Genomic DNA, 26,591 nt, shown 5'->3' with positions numbered 1-26,591 from the left:
CATCCCCATATCCTATGGTGGTTCCAAAATGCAAAATCCATGGATAAGTATCACTGGCAGTTGGTGCACAAGAAGAGGGCCCCACACTCTGCGTCCCACACTCTGTAGAACTAAGGTAGAGCTGAAAAATCTGATATTTAAAAAAAATTCACAGGGGAATTCTATCACTGTAGAAGATGAGATTGCACATTTAAAAATAATATATATTTACAAAGTACATTTCCAAGGATATAAGAGTTTTGCATAATAAGAAAGTTAATATGACTCATTGTATTAATAAAGGTAGGGAGAAAAATCAGATTATTGCCTTCATAAATGCCAAAATAGGCATTAATAAAATTTAACATTCATTCGTATTAAAAATATTTAATTAACTAGGAATTGAGGGATACCTCAGCCCATTAGCCAGCTTCTTATTTAATGAGAAAACATTACTAAAAGTAGAAAAAGACAAAGATGACCATCATGTCCATTACTATTTATCATTGGAAACAGAGGTATTAGCCAATGCAATTAAATAAGAGAAAGCATTTAATCACACAAGAATTGGAAGGAAGAAATAAAAAACTACCTCTTTTTTGCAGGTTCCTTTATTATATATCTGAAAAACAAAAATAAATAGAAAAATTAAAAATATTATAAGAGAATTCAGTAAAGATGTAGCATATAAAATTAATAAAATAAGTCAATAACTTCATGTAAACAAACAAGTATAAAGAAGAAATAATGGAAGAGCAACCCTATTTCAAAGAGCAAATATATAATGTTGGGGCATAATTTAATAAGAAATAGGTAAAATCTACATTAGAAAAGTGATGAAACACTCCTGATGGCACAAAAATAGATTTGAAAAAATATAAAAGATACATTATATTCATGGATAGGAAGACTTACACCATAAAGATATACATTTTCCGTAACTTAATTTGTAAATTTAATAAAATTACCATCAGATTTTTTTTCTGAATCTAGATGAGTTAACTATAAAGTTTATCGGAAAGTACAAGTCAAAATAGTAGTCAGTAAAGCCCCAAGAAAAGAACTGAGGATGGAAAAAGTACTACTAAATAATAAAATGTACTATAAATCTGCATAATTGGAACAATGTTGTATTGGTAAATGATTAGATAGAAAGACCATGAAAATGAGAAGCAAATCCAGAAATAGATGCAAGTGAAGATAGAAAATTAATAAATGATTTAACTTGTATGTCAAATCAATCCAGCTCTTATTTGGATCCTAATCCAAACAAATCAAGGTAAAATACATTGAGGGAGTAAGAAAAGAAAATGTTTGGCCTAATTACTTGACAGTTGGTATCTCAATTTCTGGAGTAAGAGACTGTAAATATCTCTACTCTGGATTTCCTAGCCAAAATAGGCTTATAATTGTCTTACATCATGATGGTGAGTTGGTTTTGAAACATACTATAAAAGACATAGTCATACTTCTTTGAAGTAAAGTTAAAAAATGACTATGAAAAATACTTCCTGGGTCACTGTCTGTGAAGCACCTACCTTCGGTTCAGGTCATGACCCCAGGGTCCTGGGATTGAGTCTCATGTTGGGATCTGCTCAGCAGAGAGCCTGCTTCTCCCTCTGCCTCTGTGCTCTCACTCTCTCTCTCAAATAAATAAATAAAATCTTAAAAAATACTTCCTTTTCAAGTTGTGTTCATTAAAATTAAGAGGTAGGAAAGGAACCATTTGTATATGATTAACAGATTGTCAATATTTTCCATTGTTTCTATAAGTTAAATATACTTTAATGTGCACGACAGCCATTGCTACTTCTACTCCTGACCTTATATTTCAGAGCAAAATTACAGCCTGTGGGACTCATAAGTGCTGTGTCCTCCAGCACCTACAGTGCTATCAGTGACACTGTGGTCCCAATTACCAAAATCCTCACTCGGCAGGTGTATATTGCTACCCTTCCAGAAGTTCCATTACTACCCTGTCCACCACCATAGATATATTTTCTTTGCCTCCCACTTCCCAGAGAATTAGCTGAAAGTTCCACTATAGAGATTAGGAGAGAAGAGGGATGGTCACTGCTGGGATTTTGGAATAAGGTAAAATGGCAGATAATTAGATATATTTTTTATAGTCTCAGAATTTGTAACACAGTTTCGTATAGAAACCGTGTGATTAAATGCATTAGGAATTATAATATTTTGTGTTCTACATTTCATATGTAATTAAAAGCTAGTGAGCCTCCTTAAAGAAACTAGAAACAGAAATTTACTGTGTAGTCTGAATTCCAAAAGCCCTGAAAGCAAATTTTGCTCCAAAAGTTCACTTGTAAATTGGGGACTTTGTGTTCATCAAATCAAAAGGAAAGAGTAGATGAAATAAAGCACATACCTGATGATATATAATTAGAAAAACAACTCTTAAGAATAATTGCCAGGGCAGGGGAAACACTTCACTGTATACATTTTATACTCTTTGAATTTTGTATCACATGCATTGTGATAATTATTGCCCTAGTAAGATTTTTTAATTTAAAAATTATTAAAAGTCACTGCCACCAAATTACCTATTTCAGACATTTCTGTAAAGTGCAAGTGACTATACACTGTTTCTTTACGTTCTAGTGTCTTTCTTTGTTCTGTTGAACTTGGTGGTACTTGGTTATGGTGCTGATAAACCTCAAATAAGCTACCATTGCTGTAGAATTCTTCTACACTCTGGCTACCGATCCCAGTAAAAATAACTATAACATTGTGAGGGTAACTTGTTTTGCCTTAACTATTAATGGCTATTTTTAGTAGGAGCATTTATTTCCTCTCCTGGAGTTTTCTTCTAGTTGAAGAGGGGTCAATTAACATAATCCTCCGACTCTTCTCTATCCCCATACTCTACCCTAGGAAAGAGAAGGGACCTATCTGGTCATGAATTTAGGAGCAGAAATTGGGCAATCAGAGCCCCAACCTTCTTCCTTGCTTCCTCTTTGGGGCCAGAGGGCCACAGGAAGCCCCCACATCTCCAAGACACAGTGTTACATGTAGGCCACCAGTGGTGTCCATGCCTGAGTAGGTCAATCTAATTCTGGAGTTTAATATTGATCCCAGACACAATGAGCCACCTGGTTGTCAATATGGCAGATGTTCATGGTGTTTCATTGTGATTTCATCTTACATTTCCCAGAGTACTAAAAAGTTGAGGACTTTTATATATATTTGCATTCCATTTGGGTTCTCATTTCTTATATTGAGTTTCTTTTTCATCAACAAGCATCATATATCATCATTCCATTTTACTTAGATGTTATTTAAGGTCTTTCAATTTCTTGATTTTCCCATAAAGGACTTGCACGTCTGTTATCAAGATTTACTCCTAGGAACTGGGAACCCTGTTACACTGTTGGTGGGAATACAAACTGGTGCAGCCACTCTGGAAACCAGTACAGAGGTTCCTCCAAAAGCTAAAATTAAAGCTACCCTATGACCCAGCAATTGCACTAGTAGGTATTTATCCAAAGGATACAAACATAGTGATTCCAAGAGGCACATACACCCCAATGTTTATAGTAGTGATGTCCACAATAGCCAAAACATAGAAAGAGTCCAGATGTCCATAGACAGATAAATGGATAAAGATGTGGTATTAGAGATCCCTGGGTGGCGCAGCGGTTTGGCGCCTGCCTTTGGCCCAGGGCGCGATCCTGGAGACCCGGGATCGAATCCCACATCAGGCTCCCGGTGCATGGAGCCTGCTTCTCCCTCTGCCTGTGTCTCTGCCTCTCTCTCTCTCTCTGTGACTATCATAAATAAATAAATAAATAAATAAATATTTTAAAAAAGATCACCTTTAAAAAAAAGATGTGGAAAAAAAAAAAAAAAAAAAGATGTGGTATTATATATATATATATATAGTGAAATAAGTCAATCAGAGAAAGAAATAGCATATGATTTCACTAATATGTGGAATTTAAGAAACAAAACAGATGAATATAGGGGAAAGGAAGGAAAAATAAGGTGAAAACAGAAGGAGATAAACTGTAAGAGACAACTATAGGAAATTGAGGATTGCTGGAGGTGGGTGGGGGGTGGGTAACTGGGTGATGGGCATTAAGGAGGGCACTTGATACAATGAGCACTAGGTGTTACCTGCAATTAATGAATCACTATATTCTACCTCTGAAACTAACAATACATCATATGTTAATCAAACTGAATTTTAAAAAATAAATAAAAACTAAAGAAAAGATTTACTTCTAAGTATTTAGGTATTTTGTTTTGTTGCTATTGTAAATGGTACTTTTTAAATTACTTTTTCTAACTTCTTTCTGGCATTTAGAAATGCGATTCACTTTTATTTGTCAATTTTTAAATCCAGAAAACTTAAGTCCAATAGTTTGTCTAGAGATCTTTTAAGTTATTCCATATAAGAAATTGTATTTTCTTCATATGAGAGTTTTGCTTTTTCCTTTTTGATGTTTATGCCATTTCTTTTTTTCTTTTCATATTTACTTATTTTTCAGAGGGTGGGAGAGTATGAATTTATTTATTTTCTTCCAAGATTTTTTAAAATCCCAGTTATTTAACATATAGTGTAATACCAGTTTTAGGTGTAAAGTTCAGTGATTCAACACTTCCATGCAACACTGGCAGCTCATCACAAGTGCACTCCTTAATCCCCACCACCATTTCACCCATCCCCTCATCCACCTCCCCTTTGGTAACCATCAGTTTGCTCTCTATAGTTAAGTCTATTTCTTGCTTTTCCTCTCTCTCCTCCCCCCCACCCATGTTCATTTGTTTTGTTTCTTAAAGTCCACATATGAGTAAAATCATATGGTATTTGTCTTTCTCTGACGTATTTCACTTAGCACAACACTTTCTAGCTCCATTCATGTCATTGCAAATGTCTTTCTTTCTTTTTATTCTTACCACACTGGCTAAGATCTCTGGTTCAATATTGAATAGTTATGATAGTGAATATCTTTGTCTATAAAATAGACAATATAATAAAAATCATGGTAATGGATATCTTTATTCCCAATCTTACAAGGAACGTGTTCGACATTTTGGCATTAATTATAGCATGTATATATCTCTAAGCAATGATATTATGCATATAATAAGATACATATAATAAGATATTAAATCAAACTTTTATTTCTTTTCTTGTGAAAAAATTTAGATTTAGCCAGCTGGACTCAGTTTTGATGATCCCAATTTTGCTGGCAACATCCAAAGCATCATAGTCCAGAGCCAGTCAAACACGCCTTCTTATCTCCATCAGGCCTGATCAGGGTATTGACTTTGGCCATATCAATGTCATAGAGCTTCATCATATCCTGCTTGATCTGATGCTTGTTGGCCTTGACATCCACAGTAAAAACAAGTTTGTTGTTGTCTTCTATTTTCTTTATGGTTGACTCAGTAGTCAGGGGGATCTTGATGATGGCATAGTGGTCCCTCTTGTTTCTCCTGGGGACACTCTTTTGAGGATATTGAGGGGGCATAGTGGCATAGTGGTCCCTCTTGTTTCTCCTGGGGACACTCTTTTGAGGATATTGAGGGGGCCTTTGGAGATGCAGTCTCTTGGACCCTCAGGATGTAGGTGATGTCCAGATCTTTTTTGTGTGACTATGGATGCCTTTCAGCACAGCTTTCTTGGCCTTCAAAACTTTTGCTTTGGCTTCGGCTTTGGGAGGAGCAGAGGCTTACTTCTTCACCTTAGTTGCCATCTTCATGGAAAGAATTTCTGAGGCTCATTTCCAAAGGCTTATAGAGCCAAGTCTCCTTAATCTTTCATTTCTAAAAAAAAAAAAAAAAAAAAAAACCCTAATAACATCATTTATACATTGATAGATTTATGGTTATTGTTGTTCAGGATTTTTGAATCTATATCCATGGATGAGCTTGATCTGGAATTTTTCTTTTTTTTCTTTTCCCAGATCTCATATCAATAGGTATTTTGACATCATAAAATGAGGTGAAGAGTTTTATTTCTATTCCCTGAAAATAGTCTAAGGGTTGAAATTATTCTGTTTAAGTCATCATTATCATGACTGCCTTTTTATCTGCTTTATCTATCAGTTATTGAAGTAGTTATGATACTCTTTCACAAAAATTGGATTTTTTCCACTTAATCATTGAGTTTAATGTGTTTTACATATATAGCAAGTATTGCCACATGTGGCTTTATTCTTACTTTGTTATATTGTGCTTTCTATTTATTCCACTTGAATATTTGCTAAACTATGCCTATAAAAATTTGGAGACACAGCACTTTTTGAGAGAGAAGGGGGAGGGGAAGGGCAAAGAGAATCCCAAGCAGGCCCCACACCTGGCATGGAGGCCAATGTGGGCCTCAATCTCATGACCTAAGCTAAAGTCAAGAGTCAATTGCTTAACTGACTGAGCCACCCAGGTGCCCCAGCACTTCTCTTTTTGAAACAGTTCTTAAATTCAGTTCTTAAATTCTGGATATAATCAGTTTCTTCTTGAGTCAATTTTGTAAGTTATATTCTCTAGGAATTCATCTACTTCATACAAGTTTTCAAGTTTACTGTGTAGTTATTCTCACATGAAAACCTAATATTTATTGAGGTTATATTAATATACTTTTGTGTTCTAGATACTATTTTTTAAGTTTAACAGCTTTTTTGAGATATAATTAACAGACAATAAATTGCACATATAAAAGTATAAATTTTGATGTTTCTTTTCAATTTGATAAGTTTGAACATTTGCAAACATCCCTGAAACCATCACCACAATCCAAGATAGTGAACATTAATCATTACAGCCAGAAGTTTTCTCATGTTTCTTTGTAATCCTTTCAGAGTACTCCACCCAGTGCCTGCGAATTATGAGATTTCTTTTTCTAAACTGGCTAGTGGTAGCAGGTATTACTCCTCTGTGAGTTCCAAGCATGCTTTCCTTAAATGCCTTCAGCTGTTTCTTTCTCTGGCCTCGGGTGGTTTCCTCACACGCATGTGCAGACATCCTAAGTTCTCTCTCTGTGAAGCTCTTTCGAGTCAGACACTCTGTCCTGCAAATATGATTTGGCAAGTTGTAGCTTAATGTAAACACCCATGATACCATTACCAGAATCAAGATAATTAAGTTACCCATTACTCGGAAGATTCCCGATGTTCCTTTGTTCTTTGATCAGGTTTCCAATAGGTCAGGTTGAATTATAGAATTTTTTTCTTATTAAACTTTGTTTTAATGGGTCTCAAAATTCTGTGAAAGATTTTAGGTCAAGTGGATTCCATTAAAGATTACTGATTGTTTTAAAATTGCCACACGCACACAAACAAATGGCCCACAAAGCATTCTGATGCACACAAAAGTTAAAGCAGCACTATTCTAGAGAGAGCACATCCACATTGATTAGTTTTCCTTTCTCCTCCAGAGGGTCACATTAACTCACAAGTCAAGGGTGGCTGAGATCCATGCTCAGTTTCTCTCTTTAGTCCTGTTTTGTTCCACTGAGCTCTTCAGCTGACAGATGATTGTGTCTTTAAGTTTCATAGTCCTTGTTGCTATGCTCTTGCTGAGGGTTCACAGACCTTAGAGCTATTGCTACATTTTCTTCTTTTTCCTTCAATTTTATGTTGCTTTCTCCTTTTTTACTTGTTATCACCATTTCCCCTTTTGTCCAGATTTTTCCTGAGAGCAGACTGTGCTCTCCATGACCCACTGTCCTAACCTACCACCTTTTCCTCTCATAGCAGGATGGACTATTAATTACTCTTCAGGAATCTATCACTTTAGCACAAGAGTACTGGCATCTTGGTGGTGCCAAACGGAAGACACTTCCATTTGTAAGCAGTTCCTAAATACCTTTGTATACTTTCTCTTTCCTGAGAAGAATCATTGGATTTCTCACTAAACTAAAATGTTTTGAGGACAGGACTTGTGCTATGAAAACACCAAGGCAAACACCCCCTTTTTTAAAAATTGTAGTAAAATACACGTAGCATAACATTTACTATTTTAATCATTTTTTTGCATACAGTTCAGTGGCACTAAGTACATTCATATTGTTGTGCATCCATCACCACCATTCATCTCCAGAACTCTTCATCTTGCAAAAACAGAAACTCGGTACTCATTAAAAAATAATTCCCTACTCTTCCTTCCCTCCAGGCCCTGGCAACCACCATTCCATTTTCTGTCTCTATGAATTTGATGACTCTAGGTATCTCATGCCAATGGAATCACACAGTAGTTATCTTTTTGTGACTGGCTTGTTTCACTTAATGTACTTAAGTTTCACCTATTCCATAGCAAAAAATTTCCTTTTTAAGGCTGAACAATATTCAATACTAGTAAGGGGAATGCTCTATAGCTAATCTAAGAAGTATATTTTCAGTTTCCTTGTTCTTATCTCTCTGCCAGCACTCACTAGCAATCATCTTCATTTTGTTAGACTCTTGTTTTCTTTTTAAATTTTGTTCTGACGGGGCAGCCCTGGTGGCGCAGCGGTTTGGTGCCGCCTGCAGCCTGGGGTGTGATCCTGGAGACCCGGGATCGAGTCCCACGTCGGGCTCCCTGCATGGAGCCTGCTTCTCCCTCTCCCTGTGTCTCTGCCTCTCTCCCTCTGTGTCCATGAATAAATAAATAAATAAAATCTTTAAAAATAAAAAATAAATAAATAAATTTTGTTCTGACTTAGAATCTCTGATTGTTGTCTTAGTTCTGATTTTAGTCTGCTTCTCACTTTGCTTCTGTTGACTAAACTTTGGCAACTTGTCACCTCAGTTTCTGTCCTCAATCTAGCCACTACATTTTGGATTCTTTTCACTGACCGCTCACCAGTTATGAGAAAGGAGGACCCATTGTTAGGCATCAGGGTAAGTCAGGAGCCCTGGGGTAGGAGCTATTGTGTTAGACTGAGCAGACATGGGCACCAGTAACATACCTATGGCATGCGATCCCTCCCTACAAAACATAGGAAAAGAAATAATAGGCTGAAAATCAGGCTAACCCTCTCAGACAGACTGCTGGCTCTGTCTGTCTGTCTCTCTTTCTTTCTCTCTCTCAGAACCAAATGAGTATTGTCATGCAGAACATCTCAGAGGAGATTCCTAGAGCCTTTACAATGTTACTCATTGGATGGAGGATCTTGAGACACAGCCAGGGACCTTCTTTATACCCATCTTGGCATTGGCCTATGCAACATCCAGCAAGTGAGCCTGAAATCTTCCCGTGTGTTTCATTTCTTGGGAGCTTTGAAGCAGAGCTTTGGCAAAAGGCACCTGCCTAGAAGAGAGGCCTTAAGAAACACAACAGCACCTGTAGGTTTGTAGTAAGCCTTGTGGTGGCAGAGGGAAATGTCATACTTTAGGAAGAGCCACTGAACAGAAAAACAAAAACATGCTCAACAGCTGCCTCAGAGCACAGGTGTGACAGGGATTCAAGACTGTCACAGAAACTCTTTGTCTTCACTGAAATGTGCTTCCCGTGGGGGGGGGGTGGTGGTGGTGGTGGTGGATTTCTTAGTACCTAAAACAAAAATAAGCAAAAACAAAGGTCTACCATTTTTCTGCTGGCTGTAAGTGTACTAATCTCTCCTCTTAAGAACTCTTCACCTGTTTTTGTTTTTGTTTTAAGATTTTATTTATTCATGAGACACACAGAGAAAGAGAGAGGCAGAGACACAGGCAGAGGAAGAAGCAGGCTGCATGCAGGGAACCTGATGTGGGACTCGATCCTGGAACTGGGAACATGCCCTGAGCCAAAGGCTGAGCCATCCAGGTGTCCCATCTCACCTTCTTTTATTAAGTCAGTATTATTAAGTCAGTATTTCTGACTTAGGATTAGCCTCTTTGACAGAGAGATGATGGTCCTTGTGTTCAATAAACTGTTCATCTTTCCTTTTTCTTTTCCTTCTAGTACCAGAAAAGGCTCTTTAACTTTACTGAGGGCAAGTGCTAGTTTTTCTAAATAGCCAAGTGCTATGAAGCTCTTGATAATAGTAGCTACTTTTTTTTTTTTAAGTGCCTATTACATATCAGGCACTTTACAGAGATATCTATAATCTTCCCAGCAATCCCCATGGTAGAATGATTCTTCCTATTTTGAAGATAAGGAAATCGAGACTCAAAGAAATTTTTTTTTGAGACTCAAAGAAATTAAATAATTTCCTAAATCATAAAAATACTGAGTCAGAGGTTAAAATTGAAACAAGTCTTCTTAAATTATTCTATTATTTGAGAACGGTTCATTTTGGAGTTGGAACTCCTTGGAAACTCATTCTGTTTTTTACCAAGTCGTAAGTATTCAAAATTAAAAAGCTAATTAATCAATAAAAACAAGATGCCCACAACACTTCTTTTAAAAACGTCAATTTGCTTCTACCATCATCCTCCTTTTACTGAGATTTTGTCTTAAGGCATTTGTGCCTCAAATACAATAGAAATCCTCTCATAACCCTATTTTTAGCATTAAAAAATTTAAACTTAATTTGGTCTTTTTTTTAGCAGTCTAGAACCAGGATTAGGGAAGATCTGCATTAATAATTTTGATGATCCACTGTAGAACATTGTGCAGGCTTGGCTTTCTGGAACCACTCTATAAATGTCCTAACATATGAATAACTATTACCGTGGTCCCTAGCCCTTTAAGAGGAAACTTAAGATTCTTAAAAATTAACAAAATTCTCTAAAACAAATAAACAAAAATTAATAAAATGTATTTTGCTTTAAAGTTCTTAGAGATATATTTCCTATATCTGTATAAGTTTAAATATGCTTAATAAATTAATTAAAATGAATCTATTAACAAAATTAGTCATAATACTACATGAAATAATGTCAGAATATTTCATATTTATGTACAGTGATCTAAATAAGGCTCTGGTTAAATTGACACACGTTTAGCTAAAGTTTGAATTACACTAAAGGCCTAAGTTTGTCTGCTACCTCACTGTTAATCACGTTTCTTGACCAATGTCTAATGAGTTTGGAAAATTAGAAAATCTATGTTAGCTAATGTTAACATTCACAGATACAGAATTTTGAATCTGGAATACTGAATAAGGGATCTTCTAGTCCAGGGGTTAGCAAACTATGAATAACAGGTCAAATCTGGCCTGCTATCTATTTTCATAAATAATGTTTTATTGAAACACAACCACACTTATTTGTTTACCTATTGTCTACAGTGCCTTGCATATTACAACAGCAGAGTTAATAGTTATAACAGAGACCTTATGGCCCACAAGGCTGAAATTTATTATCTGGTCATTTGGTTCAATCTTCTCAATATGTAGATAAGGACATTTTTTTCTTTTTTAAGATTTACTTATTTGAGAGAATGAGAGAAACAGAGAGAGTGAGTGAGGGGAGGACAGAGGAGAGAATCTTCAAGCAGACTCCTTGACACAGGACTCGATCCCAGGACTCTGAGATCATGACTTGAGCTAAAATCAAGAATTGGATGCTCAATGGACTGAGCCACCCAGATGACCCAATAAGACCTATTTCCAGATCCTTTGATAATATTTTTATAGATATTAATATATGTATGCTTTGTTACATATATTAACATGTTCTTTAGCCAAAGCTCACCATTTTTTCCTATATGCTTTATCATTCTCAAGACAAAAACATATTTATTTCACATATTATTGGTATTCTCTTTTATTTTTTTTTATTTATTTTTATTTATTTATGATAGTCACCAAGAGAGAGGGAGAGAGGCAGGGAGAGAGGCAGAGACACAGGCAGAGGGAGAAGCAGGCTCCATGCACCGGGAGCCCGACGTGGGATTCGATCCCGGGTCTCCAGGATCGCGCCCTGGGCCAAAGGCAGGCGCCAAACCTGCTGCGCCACCCAGGGATCCCGGTATTCTCTTTTAACAGAGTCTTTTGTATTAGCTAATTTTCTGAATTAATATTTTATTCTCACCTATTTTTCAAATATTAAGAGTTGTTATACAATAAATAGTCTACCTTGGCTATTAGTGTTTACAATGAAAATACATTTAAACATCACAAGTTTTGCATTTCATAGTAAAAGGCCCAAAAGTGGCTAAAACCTTTAATTAAAGTATAGAGTATTACAGGCATATCTCAGAGACATATTGAAGGTTCAGTTCCAGACCACCATAATAAAGTAAATATTGCAATTAAGGTCAAATGAATTTTTTGGCTTCCTAGTGCATATAAGTTATGTTTATATGATACTGCAACATAATAACTATACAATAGCATTATATCAAAAAAAGTCCATATCTTAATTTAAAAATATTGCTAAAAAATGTTGAGTATCAGGGCATCTGGGTAGCTCAGTTGGTTAAGTGTCTGCCTTCAGCTCAGGTAATGATCCTGGGGTCCTAGGATTGAGCCCAAAATGGGGTTCCCTGATCAGCGAGGGATCTGCTTCTTCCTTTTCCTCTGTGCCCCCACCTTCTGCTCTTTCTCACTTGTACTGTCTCAAATAAAGAAAGAAATAAATAATACTGAGCATCATCTGAGCTTTCAGTAAGTCATAATCTTTTTACTGATAGAAGGTCTTGCCTTGATGTTGATGGCTGCTGACTGATCAGGGTGGTAGTTCCTTAAAATAAGACAAAAATAAAGATTATCACATCAATTGACTCTTCCTTTTCATGAACAATTTCTCTATAGTATACAATGCTATTTGATGGCATTTTACTCACTTCTTAAGTTTTATCATGAGATTGCAGCAACTCAGTCATATGCTCAATTCCACTTCTAGTTCTCTTGCTACTTCCACGTCTGCAGTAATTTCCTTCACTGAAATCTCAAAAGTCACGAGGGTTGAATCCATGAGAGTTGGAATCAACTTCTTTGAAACTCCTGTGAACATTGGCATTTTGACCTCTTCCCACAAATCAACAATGCTCTTAATGGCATCTAGAATGGTGAACCCTTTCCAGAAGGTTTTCTACTTATTTTGCCCTGATCCATCACAGAAATCACTATCCATGGCAGCTATACCCTTATGAAATGTATTTCCTTGACCAATGGGCTGCAGAATGGGTGTGGTGTTAGCAGGCGTGAAGACAACATTAATCTTACCGTACATCTCCATCAGAGCTCTTGGGAGACCAAGTGCATTGCTAATGAGCAGTGATATTTTGAAAGGGATCTTTTCTTCTGAGCAGTAGGTCTCAACAATGGGCTTAAAATATTCGGTAAGCCATGGTGTAAACAGATGTGCTGTCATCCAGGCTTTGTTGATCCAGAGTAGATTTGGTGTAAATCTTAAAGACCCTCAGATTTTCAAGGTAGTCATTGGCTTCAACTTAAAGTCACCAGTTGCATTAGCTCCGAACAGGAGAGTCAGCCTGTCCTCTGAAGCTTTGAAGCCAGGCACTGACTTCCAGTAACTAGCTATGGAAGTCCCAGATGGCATCTTCTTCCTATGGAAGGCTGCTTTGTTTACATGGAAAATCTGTTGTTTGGTGTAGCCACCTTGATTCATTATCTTAGCTGAATCTTTTGGATAATTTGTGCAATTTCTACATCAGCTCTTTTCACTTTGCACTTGTATATTCTAGAGATTTCTTCCCTAAAACCTTGTGAAGTAACCTCTGTGAGCATATTTCCTTTTTTTTTTTTTTTTTTAGCTTCATATTTAGCTTAAGGGAATGATGTGGCTGGTTTGATCTTCTATCCAGACTACTAAAACTTTCTCCATATCATTAATAAGGCTATTTTGCTTTCGTATCATTCAGCTATTCACTGCAGTTGTACTTTTAGTTTCCTTCAAGAACTTTTTCTTTGCATTCACAACTTGGCTAATAGGCACAGGAAACCTAGCTTTCAGCCTATCTCAGCTTTCAACATGCCTTCTTCTCTAAGCTTAATCATTTCTAGCTTTTGATTTAAAGCAAAGACATGTGACTCTTCCTTTCACTAGAACACTTAGAGGCCATTGTATGGTTATTAATGGGTCTAATTTCCATATTGTTGCATCTCAGAGACTAGGAAAGCCTGAGAAGGAAAGGGACAGGAATGGGTGGTTGATAAAACAGTCAGAACATGCACATCTATTGATTAAATTTGCCATCTTATATGGCTGTAGTTTATGGTGCCCCAAGACAATTACAATAGTAACATCAAAGGTTGTTAATCACAGATCACTATAACAGGTATAATATTAACGAAAAAATTTGAAATATTGTGAGAATTACCAAAATGTGACACATAGACATGAAGTGAACAAATGTTTAGAAAAATAGTGCTGATAAGAGTTGCTTAATGCAGGGTTGCTGCAAACCTTCAGTTCGCAAAAAACACAATGTCTGTGAAGGAAGATAGAGTGAAGCATAAAAAAGCAAGGTATACTTATACTAAAGAAATGAAAAAAACGTTTATTCAAGAACACCGATCAAATACCTCCAATACAAGGTCCTACACTGGGCCTAGGTATTAAAAATGACCAAGGTCCTCTTGCAGCTTGTACTTTTGAAAAGCTAGAATCCACTGGGGGAAAATAGACATTTAAGCAGAAAATTGATATAAGGAAGACTCCAAATAATGATTACATTACTCATTCTTCCTGATTAGAGTTATTTGAATTTCAGTGTTCATTATACAAACATATTAATATGCCATCTAAAGCTTCTTAAACTGTACTTGCATTCAAGCAAATTTCTATTGTGCACTTCACTGTGAAAAGAATCCTCTAGCTTTAACTACATTTTAAAAATTCAGGAATACTGGATTTTTTTCCATCTTTATTGAAATATAATTGACACAACATTTTGTATAGCGTGTTCTACTGCTTTTATAAAGCATATAACATCACGAGGTAATACAATGCTAAAGCAAGCTTTTGTCATCTATAATTGTTATTGTCAGGATAATAATTTTATTCATGGAAGATACAAATCTGTGAAACAAACCAACAATGTTATAATGGTATTTTGCTCTATTCAATGGTAATCCAATAATTTTCCCCTTGACTCCTACTATTTTTTCATCTTGCCCCTCTCTCCTTATTTCTTTAAATAAAACATTCCATTCTAGAAGACTTTATCCCTTTCTTATAAATTCCCATTTCTTTCTTATATTATTCAGTAATTTAAACACTTGACAGTTTTAAGGTTAAAACATACTAGGTTATTCAGCAAATGTACTTAGTGCTTTATATTCAAAAGATATTCTTTATCCTCATGGAAGAGTCTAATTCTCTCTATAAGAAGACCAACATAACCCAAAAGATTTTGCCTGGTTTTAATAGTGAGAGCACAAACAGAATTAAAAATCTGGATTGCAAGGCTGAGGTTATGTTGCCTTTCATTTTGCAGCGATGGAGACTGAACTTGAAAAAAGGGTAATCAGGTTGAAAATCCTTATTTTGTTTTTGATGATCTACTCTCTGTTTCCTTGGAAACAGAGCTGGCAGCTGTAGAATTGCTGGCATTATGTTTTCTTTTCTTTTTAAGCTTTGAAACATCCAAGGGAAGGCGAGGTTTTATGGCTATAATCTGTAGACTCTGATATATTTTCAAATACATTTAAAAATATTTATGAATGCCTATTCCATATAAGGTACGAAGAGGTAAAACTAACAAGTTTGAGAAAGAGCCTTAAACCAATTGAGTGAAATAAATTTTAGTTTCTAAGAGCCAATCTATTATATATTTGGGTTTTGTTTTTTGTTTAAGAAAAAGAGGGAGGAAATAGACCTTATTTTTAAAACTTCTATAGAATGAGGGTAATACACTGAGAGACTAGTTAGTGAAATTAATTTTAGAAAACAACTAGATTCCTGGGGTGCCTGAGCAGCTCAGTCAGTTGGGGTCTGCCTTTGGCTCAGGTCATGATTCCAGGGTCCTGGGGTTGACCTGTACTCAGCAGGGAATCTGCTTCTCCCTCTGCCTGCTGCTCCCCCTGCTTGTGCTCTCTCTCTCTATCAAATAAATAAATAAAATCTTTTAAAAAAGAAAAAGAAAACAACTAGATTCCTACACCAGACAGTATGATTCTGTCTTCCTGTGTACAAAAGCTGGGTAACATAAGGCTTACTATATGTTGAGAAAACAGTTTTTGCTTCCAGAAAATAAACAAAAACTAAAAGGAGCTTAAATAAACCTAAAATGTTTTCTGAGAAGCTGATATATTAATGAATGTACTAAATGTTCAATTGAGGGGTCACTATCAAATTATTATAGTATGGTCTTTTCCTTTTTGAAAGTTTGCCATTAAGTTTTAAAAGCCTTAATTCAGGCAGCCCTGGTGGCGCAGCGGTTTAGTGCCGCCTGCAGCCTGGGGCGTGATCTTGGAGACCACGGATCGAGTCCCACGTTGGGCTCTCTGCATGGAGCCTGCTTCTCCCTCTGCCTGTGTCTCTGCCTCTCTCTGTGTCTCTATGAATAAATAAATAAAATCTTAAAAAAAAATAATAAAAGTCTATATTCAATGAAAATATCATAAACCTTCAGAAATAATTTGTCAAATACCTTATTTTACACATGAAAAAACTGAGGCCTAAGGAGACATTTATCCTAAATCATACTTGGGTAGTAGAACTAGAAGTTCTAGAACTGAGATTTTTTGATTATCAGTGTTCTTTAGTACTCTATTAATAATAAAGTTCGCTGAGGTTTCATTTTGCAAATATTTTAATTTTACACAATTCTTAGCAACTCATCTATTGTTTAAAAACAAGGTACACACTATTAGAAATAAAAATACTATATGAACATGTATCTAAATGAAAGAACCAACAGATGTGACTTTTTTCTTTTTTTTTTTAATGTGACTTTAACAGCCACATTTAACTATGAAGCTACATGCTTTCCAGAAAGTGTCAGAAGTAAATTTCATCAGAGTGATCTAAAACACCCTTATTACTTCAAATTGTGGGAAGCCCATCTTCTTAATTCTTCTAATCTCAGCATCTAGCTATCTATTGACTCAATCACTCAGTAATTCAAGGAGCACTATCTTTGAGCCCCTTTTGTATTACGTATATAAATCATTTTTGTCTGGGATCCCTTTCCCCCAAAACAGTTAAATACTTCTTCTTTTGCCCTCCAATACTCCTCATTCATACCTCTGAAACACTTAACGATACTTCAGTACAGTTATGTATTTACTTTTAGACTCCTTGACATCAGTGACTTATTTATATCTTATAAATCAGACTCAATGGTTTAATATATCTCTTTTTCCTAATCTCTCTTATGGAACTTGGCATGTAATAGTCAATTAAATGTCTCATCACTACATAATATATATTTTTTAAAAGATTTTATTTATTTGAGAGAGAGAGAGAGAGAGAGAGTGCACAAGCAGGGGTGGGAACAGAGAGAGATAGAGAAACAGACTCCCTGCTGAGCATGAAGTCTGACCTGGGGGATGGATCTCACAACCCTGAGATCATGACCTGAGATGAAATCAAGAGATGAAATCATCATGACCTGGATGCTTAACTGACTGAGCCACCCAGGTACCCCCCATAATATCTATTTTTATTTTTCCCTTGATGAGAGAGATACAAGAAAGCAAGGGATCTATGTTAGCTGGAAAGACCAGGAAAATTGGAGAGCAAGAGTGTGAAACACTGTTGACTAAGTCCTCACTGTTGATCACCTTTTGCTGATTGTCAAGTTCAGTTCTTTTTTTTTTTTAATTTTAAAAATTTATTTATTTTAGGAGGAGGAGGAGCAGAGGGAGAGGGACAAGCAGACTCCAATGCAGAGCCCAGTCACATGACCCCAAAACAATGATCTGAGCTGGAACCAAGAGATAACGGAGTTACCCAGGAGCCCCCACTAAGTTAATTTCTTAAAACAGTAACTTCTAAGTATTTCTACTTTATTTAAGCATTACCTCACTCCATTCCCTTTTTCCTACCCAATGGGTTTTATTCCTACTAGAGATTAAGGTCATCCAGTGAGAGTTCCCTCCTTTCAGTCCTCTCCATCTCAACATTTTCTTTCTTCTCATGTTTCTGAAAACGATAGATTTCTCCTTCTTCTCCTCTTCATTCAAGATCATTCTCTTTTCTTTGGTGGGGGGAATGGGCAGAGGGAGAGGGAGAGATTCTTAAGCATGCTCCATGCCCAGTGTGGAACCCAATGTGAGGCTTAATCTCACAACTGAGAGCATGACCTGAGCCAAAATCAAGAGTTGGACACTTAACTGGTGAACCACACAGGTGCCCCGAAGATCATTCTTACCTAACTCTTATTTATCCATTTAAAAATGTATTTTGGTATCTTTTTAGCCTAAAAAACTTTCAGTGAACATAACTATACTTCAATTACTTTCATATATATGAACAGGTAGTAAGAATTAGAATTGCCTGTATTTACAGCCTCCATTTTCTTCTACTTATTTATCTCTTAAAATAATCTACTTTTTCTCCTCACTGTTCAAGTGAAATAACATTTTTGAAGTGGCTTTTTCTTTATGATTTAAAATTTGTAATATGTAGTATTACCAAAAAACTAATTTAAAAGAAATGTGTCACCTACACCCTTTATTTGTCCTCATTCTAAACACACAGAAATTCTAGATATTTTACTACATTATTGAACCCTATGGAAAGAAATGAAAATCTTTGAGTTCCATAAAGAGAAATCCATAACAGTATGGAACCTCTGTAGCTCATAGTGATTGTTGGGTAGGATTAAAACAACAAAACACAGCATCTGAGACCACATAATTTCTGAGGATGATTCCAATTATTCATACAGCTTTCATTACACAGAAACTGAAAAAAAAAAAAAAAGCCAAGAAATTAACATAAATGGGCCCAGCCACAGAAATGTCTCTACAACCTACGAGAGGCACAGGACTCTGAAATCTATAATTCATGCTAAGGATGAGCTTACAAATCAAAATTACAAAGGAGTTGAGGAAATCTCACATTATGAGACAGCATATATTTTATACAAGAGAAATAACAATGAAGAATTCCAGATAACACATAAATGGTCTTTAGATGAAGATGTTTAAAGGGATTTTTAAAATATAAGTGAACTCCATAAGGTAACAGTAAAACATTATGGGAGAAAAGGGACAGGTGGATTTGAAGAAAAAAAAGAAATTTTAGACATTAAAAAACAGTCATTGAAATGACACTTCTCAGCGTATAGGATAAATAAATGTTTAAGACCATGAATTGGGTAAACTAGACCACACGGAATAAAGACTGAGAGGCCAGATGAGTAGGAGATTTCCAGGGGAAAATGATGTTAAGACAGCAGAGGACAATGTTTTAAGTAAGTGGCAGAAAGATCAGGTATGACTGAAGAGTGTCATTTGAATTTGGTCATTAGGTCAGTGGTTACCTTTGGAAGAGCAGTTTCCTTGAAGTGATGGTGAGGGAGACAAAAATTCTGTCATGTTGAGGCATGGATGGGAGATGAGGAATTGGAGATAAGTATAGACACACCCTTTAGGAACATCTTAGGAACTTGGACTAAAATAAGAAGGCAAGAGCTATACAGGTGATAGTTGCAGGGAGGATTTTTCTTTTGGGGGATTAATAAGATCTAGCACATTTATATGCTTTGGTGGAGGGAGGCTAGATTGGGAGAAACCAACAGAGACTTTAACTTGATAGAACTAATTTCCTGAAGAGAAAGGAGGAGGGGATGGGAACTAAAACACAACTAAAGGGGGATTTGCTTTTGTTGTCATCCAAGGCCAGCAGAGTACCATAATAATGCTTATTTCATGCCAGGTTTTGTTCCAAGCATTTTAGATGTATTAACAGAATTGGATGGAGATAAGAAACTTGAGAATGAAGAGTTGAAGAAATGGTCATCTAAAAATCAAAATGATCTTTATGAAGATAAAATTATATACTAATAATTTGCCAAAAGAGAAGGTAGAAGAGATGGTGAAGAGAGCTTAAAAAGTGCCGAAGAATAGGAGAGGAAGTTGACCAGAAACATATAAAAGTCTTTCTGATTAGTAATTCAAATGACTGTGTCATTTTCTCCAGCAGTGCTCAGATACCCTAGGTTCAGAGCTCAGAGACAGACTCTATTGACCATGGTTGAAAGTCTGTAAGCAGACTAGGAAGGAAGGACAAGAGTTCAGCAAGTTGACGGCACTGGCAGAGGGTGAGTGACACTCACTGGGGTTAGGTTGGATAGGAAAGGAAATGAAGCCAGGAGAGGGATAATAGATGGATAGGAAAAAAGAAAGAAAAAAAAAGTAAAAATAGAAAGATTGCAAACATCAAAAGTCCATTGACTCTCTATCCCACTCCTTTCTGAGGCAGCAGTTGCCACAACTCATGAAGGCCACCAGAAGAATAAGCTCTGTCATCTTCAAGTGCAAGGTTTTCTCCGTGTAGCAGTACAGTCAGTCCACTGACCAGCGTCACTGGCGTCACCCAGGAGCTTGTTAGAAATGCAGAATCTGAAGCCCTACCCCGGAAATACTGACCCAGAATCTGCTTAACAGAATCTGCAAGAGATTCATGTCACATGAATATTTATGCAGCACTGGGACAGAAAGAGTGTTGATTCACCTTTGGTTTATGTGTGGTTTATGCTTTGGAAGCAGCAAGGGGCAGATATTGTCTGTGATGCACTTGAGCTCCCAGGCTCAATGAATTTATTACCTTTTAATGTATAATTGAAATCCTTTTCTGAATGGGGTGCCATCCTGTACACCAGCTGGTCCCTAATTTCACCCCACACCCCAGATGCTCTCCTAGCTGAGTGCCACAGGATTGCACAAGAAACCACAAACTTCCTTTTAGTTCTAAAATTCCTTTTTTTTAACTATTTTTTAAAAGATTTTATTTATTCATGAGAGACACAGAGAGGGAGGCAGAGACACAGGCAGAGGGAGAAGCAGGCTCCATGCAGGGAGCCCGACATGGGACTCGATCCTGAGACCTCCGGGTCACACCCTGGGCCGAAGGCAGGTGCTTGCCCACTGGGCCACCCAGGCACCCCCAGTTCTAAAATTCTTTGATTTTATGTATCATAACCAAACTTCCCCTGCACATAAAAAATACGTGAAAGTAAAACTGAAATGAAGGGAAATGAAATTTAGTAAGTGCCAAAAGTAATACTAAGGAAAAATTTGCAATTAGCTACACACAGACACACACCCCATCCGCTCCTGGGTTAGCTTTCAAGAGTGATACCATTTTTCTTTACCTATGATTTGAGTGTTTTGAAGTCGCTATTCACGACTATGAATGATTTTTGAACTGCTTTTTTTCTCCCCAGCTTTGTGCAAAACCAAATTCTTCTAAGCGAAGTGAGTGGAAGGTGGAGCGAAATTGCTTCCTCACATTTACGTGGAACCGGCCTCCGAAGACGTGGTCTGCAGAGAACAGGCAGCGAGAGACTGGTCACCAGCGTCAGTGTTCGTGGGAATTTTAATATCGTTTTTTAAAGACCTAGCAATGGTTTGTTTGTTTTGGTGTGATTCAGCCTTTCATGTTACACCAAGTTACACCAAGCACTGAATGCTGCACCTGCTGGTGATTTTTTCCTGTGCTGCTGGGGATTTTATTTATTTTGAGAAAGAGAGAGAGAGAGAGAGGGAGACAGAGACACAGGCAGAGGGAGAAGCAGGCTCCACGCAGGGAGCCCGACGTGGGACTGGATCCCGGGTCTCCAGGGTCACGCCCTGGGCTGAAGGCGGCGCTAAACCGCTGCGCCACCGGGGCTGCCCTGTGCTGCCGCCTTTAAGCGCGGTTACCTACTGGACCAAGGCCTGCGGTCAAAGAGGAGGAAAAACCCATTTGCCCGCCCTCCTCAGTTCACTGGTGCAGAGAGCTGGGGTGCGCTCGACTACCGCCCGGGGAACCCAAACTGCAGAGGCCCGAGGCGGTTCAGAAATGAAGGGTCTTTAAGCTGCGCAGGGAGCGACGTCTGCGAAGTGACAGCTGATGGCCCCAGCACCCTACCCCCGGGGCAGCTCCCCACCAGCAGCCGCCTCTACCCCCCCTCCCCCTCCCCGGGGCAGCTCCCCACCAGCAGCCGCCTCTCCCCCCACCCCCCCAGGGGGCAGCTCCCCAGCAGCAGCCGCCTCTCCCCCCACCCCCTCCCCCCCGGGGCAGCTCCCCAGCAGCAGCCGCCTCTCACCCCCACCCCCTCCCCGGGGCAGCTCCCCAGCAGCAGCCGCCTCTCCCCCCCCACACCCCTTCCCCGGGGCAGCTCCCCAGCAGCAGCCCCCTCTCCCCCCACCCCCTCCCCCCCGGGGCAGCTCCCCAGCAGCAGCCGCCTCTCCCCCCCCACACCCCTTCCCCGGGGCAGCTCCCCAGCAGCAGCCGCCTCCCCCCCCCCCACACCCCTTCCCCGGGGCAGCTCCCCAGCAGCAGCCCCCTCTCCCCCCACCCCCTCCCCCCCGGGGCAGCTCCCCAGCAGCAGCCGCCTCTCCCCCCCCACACCCCTTCCCCGGGGCAGCTCCCCAGCAGCAGCCGCCTCTCCCCCCCCACACCCCTTCCCCGGGGCAGCTCCCCAGCAGCAGCCGCCTCTCCCCCCCACCCCCTCCCCGGGGCAGCTCCCCAGCAGCAGCCGCCTCTCCCCCACCCAATCCCGCTCCCGGGGCAGCTCCCCAGCAGCAGCCGCCTCCGCGCCCCCCGGCGCCCCCGCCCCCCAGGCTAACCCACGTCAGCCCACTCGCAGCCCGTCCCCGCCTCGCCCCGACGGCGTGGCGCCCTCCCCTTCTTTCCCTCCGCCCACAGCCCCCCTCCGCTCCTTCCTCCCCCTCGCTCTCCCGCGGGCCCACCCCCACCCCGCTCTCCCGCCCGCCCCCTCTGGGATTCCAGCTCCGGCTGCAAACGCCGCCTCCCCTGCAGCCGGGACGCGGGGCGGGAGGCGCGACGGGCCGGCTGCGCGCAGGCGCAGTGCGCGGCGGGCGGGCGGGCGGTCTGCGCAGGCGCGCGCCGCTCGGGCTGCTCGGGGGCGCCGGGCTTCGCTGGGCGGGCGCGGGCGGGACGGGGGCCCCGCGGCGGCGGCGGCGGCAGGATGCTCCTTCCCTCGGTCAGTGTCTGGAACCTGGCGTTTTATGCCTTTATGATGTGCCTGGCGAGCCTGGGGCTGTGGGACGTCTTCTTCGGCTTCGAGGAGAACAAGTGCAGCATGAGCTACATGTTCGAGTACCCGGAGTATCAGGTGAGCGTCGCCGCCGCACCTGGGCCCTCCCGCGGCCGCTCCCGCTCCGGCTCCCGCGCCGCCAGCCTCCTCCCAGTTTTGTCGCCCTCGAAGGTTCAGCAGACACCCCCCTCCCGGGGTGCCCTCAACCTGCCCGTTGCGTCCTCTCTTAACAGCGGGGTGTCGCGCAGGTGGGTCCCCGAGCATCCTCCCGGGTGCCCCCCTCCCGGCCCCGAATCCCAGGCACAGATTCTTTGGCCGCCCCCTGCGGTCCCCCGTTTGCGTCCCTCTCTAGAGACGCCTCTAACTTCAGCCCCTCTCCCTAAACCCAAATCCCAATTCCCCCTGCGTTTCCTACCTTAACTCAGCAGGTGCCCCCGGAGCACACTCGGCTTTCCACGCGCCTGCACTCTCACCATCCCGCGCGGTGGTTTGCACGTTCAGCTCTTGCTTTGCTAGAAGAAGGAGCTGATGGCTGCATCCCGAGCCTGGCCTCTGCGACTCCCCGGTGTTGCTCCAGCGGGACGGGCTGGCCCGATGATGATGAGCCCATGCAGGGGGGGAGTGTCGGGGTTCCCTCCCGTGGTCGCGGGTCGCGCGTGTGCAGACCTGCCGGTGCTCGTGCACGTCGCCTCTTCGCACTTGCACCCCAAACCTCTGTTTCGTGGTGGTGGTTTTTGTTTTCTCACGGTGTTGGCCATTGGAGAGAGACCCGGCCCTTCTTGGCGCCCTCGCTCCCCACCCCCCGTCGGTTCCATTTGGAGTTATTTTCAACCACAGTTGCTTCATCAGTTCAGCAGAGTAGAACCTTGCATCTCATTCATGACCAGCTGTGGCGATAAGTGACACAACTGCCCAAAGTAATTCCTCCGGAAGGATTCTTTTATTTCTAAACCCATCTCCTCTATTTGTTTGCTTGAGGTCATTATGGAGCAGCATGTTACTTGATTAATGCTGTTGATTATTTAGATCCTAAAGCTTACCTAAGGCTTCAGTGGCTGGAAAACATCTCTTCCCACCCCACCCCCCCTTCCGTGGGCAAAAATTCTAATTCAGGTTTCATTTGAGATCCTTGGAAGAGAGTGGAAGAACTTGGTATCAAATGCTATTGAAGGAGATTTCTAAACCCATCTCCTCTATTTATTCAGACAAATAGAGGTACACTCTCGTGCCATGAGAAGTGTACGTACTGGTACTGATAAAACGCATTTTAAAGAGACTTTTTTTATTTTATTTTATTTTTTAATTTCTTTTTATTGGAGTTCAATTTGCCAACATATAGCATAACACCCAGTGCTCATTCCATCAAGTGGCCCCCTCGGTGCCCATCACCCAGTCACCCCAACCCCCTGCCCACTCCCTTTCCACCACCCCTTGTTCTTTACCAGAGTTAGGAGTCTCTCATGTTCTGTCTCCCTCTCTGATATTTCCCACTCATTTTCTTAAAGAGACTTTTTAAAACCAGAGCAGATTCTTTTTAGGTGGAAGAATGGAGATGGTGATTGCCTCAGTGTAGAGGTCATTATGGAGCAGCATGTTACTTGATGAATGGTGTTGATTATTTAGATCCTAAAGCTTACCTAAGGCTTCAGTGGCTGGAAAACATCTCTTCCCCCTCCGTGGGCAAAAATTCTAATTTAGGTTTCATTTGAGATCCTTGCAGGAGAGTGGAAGAACCTGGTAATCAAATGCTATTGAAAGAGATTTTAACGTGTTAACTGTTGTCTGGGTTTCTGAACACACGTACTGGTTTGTATTTATCAGAGGCTATGCATATTTAAATACGTGGGCGTTTAGTTTAGTTTTTACCTGAAAATAGAGCCCTTATAATCTTTTAATTTTTCTGTGGTTTAATAATGGGGAAACTCTCAACAGGTTGAAGTAGGTCACTTTGGTTTTGTACTGTGTTGAGTTTGATTAAAACAAAATTATCTGGAACGATACAGAACTAATTCTCATTTATTTTGAGATTGACCACAATTATTGAAGCTATTTTAATATCTGCAGTAGTGGAAATTTAGTGTTGAGAACAAAGATCCTCACAGATCTTTGGATCCTCACAGACCCATTTCTTGCCTCGTACAGTTAACTGGAAAGATGGAAAATTAGGTAATGCAAAAAAGATATTTGGCTTCCCCCCCCAAGTAGTCTGTATTTAGATATTTTGATTTAGATTCCCTTTTTGAGGCTTTACACTTTTGTTAATTTGTTAGTATAACTGTTAATTTGTCAGTACAGAAGTAATTACAGTGGAAGGAGTTTCTGATACGCATTTTCAGTAGATTTTTATGATATAAAAAACTGTGTTAATTCACTACATTATTTATATTTGATTCTTAGACCTTTTATTGTGCATACCATGTCGTGTTACTTGAGAAATACAGTTAAAACCTGAATAGAGGGATCTCTGGGTGGCGCAGCGGTTTGGCGCCTGCCTTTGGCCCAGGGCGCAATCCTGGAGACCCGGGATCGAATCCCACGTCGGGCTCCCGGTGCATGGAGCCTGCTTCTCCCTCTGCCTATGCCTATGTCCCTCTGCCTGCCTCTCTCTCTCTCTCTCTCTCTCTCTCTCTCTCTGTGACTATCATAAATAAATAAAAATTAAAAAAAAACCTGAATAGAAATGAGTCATTTTGAATATTGTGAGACTTATGGATAACTGAGGTCATTCTATTAAAAGCCAGTAGTTAATGAATATGTATTCTAAATACATTTTATATATATTATTTACTTTTAGTTATATTTTATAGTAAGCTTTCTAATTGTTCACAGGTTGATGTCCAGCATTTTTGATGACGTAGTCATTGGGTTTTCTTCTTCTTGATGCTTTCTTTTTTTTTTTACTGGTAATTTGCATATTTCTTAGCAAATTTTAGAGGAAATGAGAAGTAGTTGAAACATACTCAATTTTATTCTCCATTTTAGAAATAAAAGGTGGGACAGGAATTTGAACCTAAATTTGTAAAATGAAGTTTTGAATTTAAAATTGGGGTAGCCTGGGTGGCTCAGCTGTTTAGCATCTTTAGCCCAGAGCGTGATCCTGAAGATCCGGAATCCAGTCCCACATTGGGTTCCCTGCATGGAGCCTGCTTCTCCCTCTGCCTGTGCTCTGCCTCTGTGTGTGTGTGTGTGTGTGTGTGTGTGTGTGTCTCATGAATAAACAAAATCTTTTTTAAAATTTAAAAAAAAATTGTTTTTCATTTTCTACCTTTAATTTTTTTTTATTTGCTTATTCAGAGTTCACTGAACATCTCACAGACCTACCAGGCAAAATACACATTATCCTTTAAAGCTTCTTGCTTTATTATGATAGCAAGGCAAAGCATTTATTTGGTAGCAAACAGTTTTAGGCAAATTGTAGAATTTGAGAAGAAACATCTGTGTTGTTTTTTCCCATACAGTAATTTGTTTGTCTTCAAATATGTGACCTAACAGCTAACAGTTGCTGTCTGAAAGAAAATCTTTATCACACTTATTATTAAGTGTGATGTTTGTTTAGCAAATAATTTATTGATTAACTACACTGTATCAAGTATAGTCTAGATACTGGGTATGGGTGAGAGGGA

The 26,591-nt window shown here is 39.7% G+C and overlaps 2 protein-coding genes across 8 annotated transcripts in view; both read left to right on the top strand.

Moving 5' to 3' along the window:
• ANKRD44 (ankyrin repeat domain 44) overlaps positions 1-21,334 on the top strand; it is a 362,773-nt gene extending 341,439 nt beyond the window's left edge. For 6 of the 7 annotated variants that reach the window (XM_049106597.1, XM_049106596.1, XM_049106599.1 and 3 more), the window contains exon 29: positions 21,151-21,334. In XM_049106597.1, coding sequence (XP_048962554.1) covers positions 21,151-21,319 — 169 coding nt within the window. In that variant the 3' untranslated portion in view covers positions 21,320-21,334. Of the gene's footprint in view, positions 1-17,602; positions 17,697-21,150 lie in introns of those variants that run through there. The other variant, XM_049106603.1, reaches the window with a different exon arrangement.
• A 1,490-nt stretch (positions 21,335-22,824) lies between these two features.
• The window catches only part of PGAP1 (post-GPI attachment to proteins inositol deacylase 1), a 74,702-nt gene continuing 70,935 nt past the window's right edge, over positions 22,825-26,591 (top strand). Inside the window, exon 1 of the mRNA XM_025441826.3 lies at positions 22,825-23,046. Coding sequence (XP_025297611.1) covers positions 22,900-23,046 — 147 coding nt within the window. The 5' untranslated portion in view covers positions 22,825-22,899. The remainder of the gene's footprint in view (positions 23,047-26,591) is intronic.

This window comes from Canis lupus, chromosome 37, assembly GCF_003254725.2.
Source record: "Canis lupus dingo isolate Sandy chromosome 37, ASM325472v2, whole genome shotgun sequence".
In the NCBI taxonomy this organism is placed as follows: Eukaryota; Metazoa; Chordata; class Mammalia; order Carnivora; family Canidae; genus Canis; species Canis lupus.
The sequence above is the reverse complement of the archived record's forward strand: the minus strand, read 5'-3'. Positions and strand labels throughout refer to the sequence as shown.